At 35.3% G+C, this 6459-nt stretch overlaps 1 protein-coding gene across 1 annotated transcript; it reads right to left on the bottom strand.

The window, feature by feature from the left end:
- Positions 1–979: 979 nt before the first annotated feature.
- Positions 980–1818, bottom strand: LOC120351053. Its single transcript, XM_039426997.1, has 2 exons — positions 1606–1818; positions 980–1416 (listed from the first exon to the last, which is right to left on the bottom strand). The coding sequence occupies exons 1-2, from the start codon at positions 1727–1729 to the stop codon at positions 980–982; spliced, it is 561 nt and encodes a 186-aa protein (XP_039282931.1). The 5' UTR covers positions 1730–1818.
- Positions 1819–6459: the final 4641 nt, after the last annotated feature.

Below are 6459 nucleotides of genomic sequence, written 5' to 3' on the forward strand. Positions count from 1 at the left end.
CCAGGGGGTACAGGGATTTTTTGGATGAAATGTTTTCCTGTTGCAAGCCGGCTTAGTTGATTTCCCGAAATTCTTGGCCGTGGTGATTCATTATCACATACTGCAAGCTCCGAGCACAACAATTTCATGGATTGTGTTGTGCTCATTTTATTATTTTTCAATTTGTTGAACAGAATTGAACAGTTGACAACAGTCATCAAGAACATATGAAAGAACAACTTCTTCCACCACTTTACAGATTTATGCCCATATGCTCCATATGCCATTCTCTGATCTGAAAGATCAACTCCAAACTTATGTTTATTATATCCAATGACACAGGCTGGTTTTGTTTTTTCATTTCCAAACCTGTCATTATAGGTGATCATCTCAGCTGCATGTCTTGTAGAAATCATGTAAACGTCATGTTTGTCTTTCCATCTCAAAGCAAGGACATTTCCACTTCTTCAAAATATTTGTTCTCCTTTTTTTATTTTTTTGTTGTCCTTTATTTCAAGTGGTGAGCCTTGTCTTCTCCATATTGTTGTTCCCACAAGTCCTGTTCCAAGTTTTTCCAGCTCTCTTGCTAGGGCTGGCCCAGTGTAGAAACGGTCTGCATAGAGGGTGCATCAACTTCCTGCTAATGATCCCAACAATCTTGTAGTGAGATCAATTACATTGCTGCCTGCTCCATAGTAGATATCAAAATTCCAAATGTAGCCACCATTTGATTCTGAAATAATGTATAGTTTCATTCCATACTTAGAAGGTTTCATGGGCATGTACACTTTGAAGTGCACTCTACCACGAAATTTGCACATTCCTTCATCTATAGTGATGTGTTCATCAGGGAGATAAGCATTTTGGAATCGTGATTGAAGGCTCTCAAGAAATGGCCGAACTTTGTGTAATGGGTCATGTCCTGGTTGGCCTTTTGGAAGAAACTCTGAGTTGTCATTCACATGAATGTTTCCAAGAATGAGTAGAAATCGATCCCTTGTCATGATGTTTGACAAAAGTTGCATGAGACAACTGGATCCTGGGACCAATGGTCTACAAGTTGAGGTTTTTTGTCAATGCACATATGAAAAGAAATAGCTAAAAAATTTTGAATTTCTTCTAAACTTATAGCTTTCCAACTATTCATTCGACTTTTAGCTGTCAGTTTGTTTGTTGCCCTCAACTTCCTAAGCTGTTGTTGTGCATACAGATTTGTTTCATGCTTTATTTTACATAGCAAATCATTGTCTATGAAGTAATTGAAAAAATCTAACACTGTGCTATGTTCATCAAGCTCACTCACATCAGTAACACCACTATCCTCACAAAACACATCAATGTCTGGTATCTTATCAATATCAGTCCACTCGCCATACTCTTCATTGCCTGGTCTAGCAATCACGACTGGTTCCTCTTCTCCCTCATCAACTTCAGAATCTGTAAGAAAATTAAATGAGATAAGCTTAGATATAATCAAGAAATACAAGAAAACATGCCTAAAATATTGAATTGAATAATAATTTTTATATAAAATTCATTTTTAGCACAGAACTTGAATGTAAACAACATAACCTACAGCATTAAAGTAAACAATATGAAAGAGATTGAAGAAAATTTATATCTTACCTTCACTGTTATTTGGATTATTCACATAATCTGGGTCGTTGTCAGAATCATCCATAAACTGATTATCATCTTCCAAATCACTTAATAAATCGTTTAGAACATCAGAAATTTCAGCTGGATCCATGGCAACAAGACTATCGGCTCATGCATGAACTAACCTCCATTGAGTACAAGAGCAGGAGTTCAGCAAAATCATAACAACTAAAATGCAATTCATCATAGAGCGAATTCTAGTGGTGGATTTGATAACTCATATACCAATGAACACATCAGAAGTAAGAAAAGCACGTATTTTGACGAGTTTGACCACTCTAACAGTCTAGAGAACGCAGACCGTCAAAAGACGTTGCTCGCAAAATGTGAGCGGGGAACTGAACCTGTCAAATGAGGTACCTTGCAGAATACTAGTGGAGAACAGATCCCATCAATTGACATGTTTAGCACGCGAAGTGTTGAACAAGAAGTACTCATGTACAACTGAACTGCAGCTCTAACAAGCTTATACTAAATCAAATCTAATACTTACCTACTATTATATATGCTTTGCTTTCCACCTGACAGGAGGATGTGGGTATATAAACTTGAAAGATGCATCAACTTTAACCCTTAAGTACTGGCGCGGTTTTCTGAGACACTACTACTGGCGCGGCGGTCTGGTAGACCCCCATCAAATTTTCTCTCTAATTAATTGAAAAATTTTTGTTCATCAAACTAGGCTGGTTATCGTCAAGTTTTCATGTTTAAACCTGTTTGCAGGTCGCCATCACTGTTACCATAATTTTTACCTCACTGTTACCATCACTGTTACCATCACTGTGACCATCACTGTTACCATCATTACCATCATTTCTCTCATATAATCGCAACACACTTCTCAATCCAAATGGTGTATGAACTATTCTCGCCTTATATACTAGATAGCTGGAGTCAGACTTTAAGTCACGTATCTGCACAATGGGAATACTCTCCCTTGATGTCTCATTGAATTAAGTTAAACTTAACTTCTGCTGCTGCATTATGTAGGAGTAGAATAGCACATCTCTGCACTCAACTGTTCTTAAACCAAGAATGAAAGCTGCTTCACCAGAGTACATAGTATCACACTGTTTTGCCCCTCCACTCGTCAAGTTTTCATGTTTAAACCTGTTTGCAGGTCGCCATCACTCACCATTCCTCTTTGTTCCATCCCAAGGTCAGACATGATTGAACATGTTCACAAAAGTCAATAACCCTAAGGATCTTCTTTGTTAGATGAACTTATATTACGCAACACTTCATCCTCGATTTGAATTAGTTTTTGAACATTCAATTTCATAGGTCTGTAATAACATGGGTAATCATTTATATCACAAACATTAACTGTGTTTAGAAAAATTAATTTTAATTGTTCAGCAATCATAACATCACGATTTTCACATTTTGCTTTTGCAATAGCTTCTTCACATGAATCAAACCAGTCTATGTAATCACGTAATTTCGATTCCAATTCTATATCAGCATACAACCAACATTTGGGATCCATTACAACACTGATCTGTTCACGGATCTGTTCATAACAGCACACTGGAATGGATTCTGTTTGTAGCAGAGCTTTTATATGAGTGGTACTGGAACTGAAAAATTTACTGGATTAGCAGCATCACTTGTAAGATTGCATATTCTCGCCTTGTGCATGTATAATTGATATCCACACCATACACAAATTACCTCTTGCCCATTGTAGTAAAATCCTTGTCTCGCATATTTGCGTTTGTTTTGCTTAGTATAAAATGGACACATCTTCATACTTTTCATTCGCTCTGCTTCACATAAGTAATCCACTTTCTCTGCCTTGGACAACATCAATGACAAATAATGTTTAGCGCTGAATAAAGCACATTTACCATCAACAATACTATTATGAATTTTGCAAACATTATAAGTCCAGCAATCAGAGAACTTTCTATAATTGGGCCTTTCAAAATTATCAGGTATTGTTTCAACATTATTGTGAAATTTCTTTAGGAATTCCGATTTTTCTCCACCCTTTGTATATACTCTATCATAGTTTTTGAGACCAGCTTTTATTAGATCATCAGAATAATCTATTTCACCCAATTCCCATTTTATCTTGTGATGATAAAACTCCAATCAACATACATCTCGATAGGTTCTCCATGGTAGCTGTGATTTTGAAAATGGCGGTTTGAAATGTAATATAACATAAGTATCTTCAGGATCAATCATTGCAAATTCCTTCAATATAAATTGATTATTCTCATCTTTGAATCCATGAAACTCAACTACAGCAAATGTATCATCAATTCTAACCTGTTTGAATATGCTGCAATCCCCATCATCTCCTCCCTCAGCAACCCCTCCCTCCACCATCAACTGCTCTTCCTCCTCCTCCTTGTCCAAGTTGCACTGCACACTGACATCTGCATATTCCACTTTCCTTGATGGTTTTTAATGACAATTTCCTCCCATCTTCAACCCCAATGATAAGTCACCAGTATAGCGAGATAATAAACTATTATAGTCCTTCTGGTCCTCCTCTTCTTCCTTCACAGTTTGAAGTAAGGATGATGAAAGAGAGTCGCGCAATGATGATGTTGAAGTTCTGCTCGATAGCATGGTTCTTCACCTACTAAAGCTTTTTCAATCAGTCTTAGGTTATATACAACCTGCTCTCACCACGCACTCTACTGGTAAAACTACTGCACTTCTCGAACCATTGATGTTAGTGGGGTATATTCTATAATATTATCACTTACTAAAATGCAATGAGCACTGGTTGAAGCAGGCACATCACTCTCAAATTCAAATTCGAGTCGCACATCCATTGATCCTTTCAATGTACTTGGCTGGTGCGAACAATCAATTACCAAAATTGGTGTATCTTTTGTAAATGTGGTATAATCAATTTCATTACCATGTTCAGAAATCACTGGTGAATTTGAATAACTACCTGCAAAGTCTAAAAACATTTTAAACATTAACTGTTTATTACCTAATAGATTGTCATGAGGGTAATAAATGCTATTCAAATATAATTTCACATTATACAGCTTGCACAAGTCAAAATTTGCCATTGTAGTCTTCAAGAGCAATTTTCTATTTGTTTGAAAAGCTAGAATTACATATTTTGGTGCATCTGTATGTGCTGCAGTTTTAATTGTCCAACTATGTATCTTTGTTGTGGGTAATATGGGATATTCATGTATTTCCCATTTGCGGAATGCTAATTTTAGTGGATGATCACTATCTAGTATACGTAAAAACTTGAGTCGTACATGATCCTCAAGTTGTAAATATGGTACTTTCCACTGCAATTTTTTAATGTTGAATGATACACTTTGACCATCTGTTGTAGTAATACTATTTATATCTGTTGATGATCTTAATAATACAAGTTCTTGTTTCAAGTTCAATATTATTTGTTGAAAATCTTCAAAAAAGGCTAGAAGCAACCTCAATAGAATACAAAAAGTGAACTTGTTATTGTCCAAAGTATATCCTTCCCCATCAAAACCTGCTAGATGATATGTATTTTTATCAAATACATTTTTCAAGAGCAAGCCTTTAATTGTACTTGTGATTCCTACAAGACGTGACTTCGCAATTGGATGACCAGCCAACTCATATCTTATTTCATCAAACATAAATCCTATTGCATTACTTACTAGTTTATATGTCACATTTTGAATACTAGTTTCTTCCTTGTCATCTTTCACACTATTCTTGCATGTAACATCACCCTGTATAAGAATGAATGATTCACATGAAAGGCTATAATTATCTTGTGAATTTATTGTGAATTCTAATCTCATCAGATTTTGTTAAGCGTTAATTTGCATAAGGAGTGTGGGTGTGATATTCCAGACTCTTTATTTCATTGAAAAAATGTATTTGCCTCTCAACATCCAAGATCTCACTTATTGCGGCCATTGAAGATGACATTATCCCAATTTACTCGAAATCCTAATTTTTCTAATATCCTTGCGTTTTTAGATGTTATCACGTTGGAATGTGAAACTGTACTAAACGTCCTATTACAACTCTTATTTACCTCCCTCTTTTCCCTCATCTTCAACCTCTCAAAAGTTTCATCTCCTCTGCATGGATTATGATTTGAGGTATGTGATTTGAATACAATGAATCCCATCTCACTTCTTCTCTTGTATATGTAGTTTAACAGTTAATCTATCTCCTCTGAAATCGACTAAAGATCTGTTCTAGTCAGTCACTTTGACATTAATGCACTGAAACTAGTGTGTATTTAAACCCATATATACAATCGGATTTGGTGTCTCATTAATTAAATATCCTGGAGGAACCTTTCGAAGAAATTCGTAAATAGTATGTTTTTCCTAACCATCACTATAACTCCCACAAGCCAAATTACATGAAACTTCTAAACATGTGATGTTTGATATTGAAACAGGTTTATTGGAATAATGCCAAATATTTGGACTTATGTTCAAAACCCAGTATTGCGCCAATTGAATCATTATGAGTTAAATCAATGGGTCTATCAGAATAGATTTCAGTTTTCTTTGTATTATTATTCCCACGTATAACTATACTTTTACTAGTTACATTCAATTTTTCTGTTATTGCTTTTACAATATTATCAATTTCATAAGAACCTGTTTCAAGCATCATAAATTGATCACCATATTTGAAACTGGAATTTTTCCCTTTGATAACATTTGGAATAGAATTAAAAGTCCACAGGTTCACTAATCCAATCTCATATTCCATATTATTATCTAAATCCAAAACTTGTGGTAGATTTTCATATAAATCACTACTCTTTCCAGAAAGCATTATCACAACCATAGTAATCGCAGTAGTAGTACTTACCTCCAC

This window comes from Nilaparvata lugens, chromosome 4 (assembly GCF_014356525.2).
Source record: "Nilaparvata lugens isolate BPH chromosome 4, ASM1435652v1, whole genome shotgun sequence".
NCBI lineage: Eukaryota > Metazoa > Arthropoda > Insecta > Hemiptera > Delphacidae > Nilaparvata > Nilaparvata lugens.

What these genes read in the sequence shown, in the direction of transcription:
- LOC120351053 (XM_039426997.1), bottom strand. Translation starts at nt 1,729, where the DNA reads ATGGATCCAGCTGAAATTTCTGATGTTCTAAACGATTTATTAAGTGAT. An exon ending in TAATCCAAATAACAGTGAAG is followed by an intron (nt 1,417 to 1,605) that starts GTAAGATATAAA and finishes ATTTTCTTACAG; the next exon opens with ATTCTGAAGTTGATGAGGGA.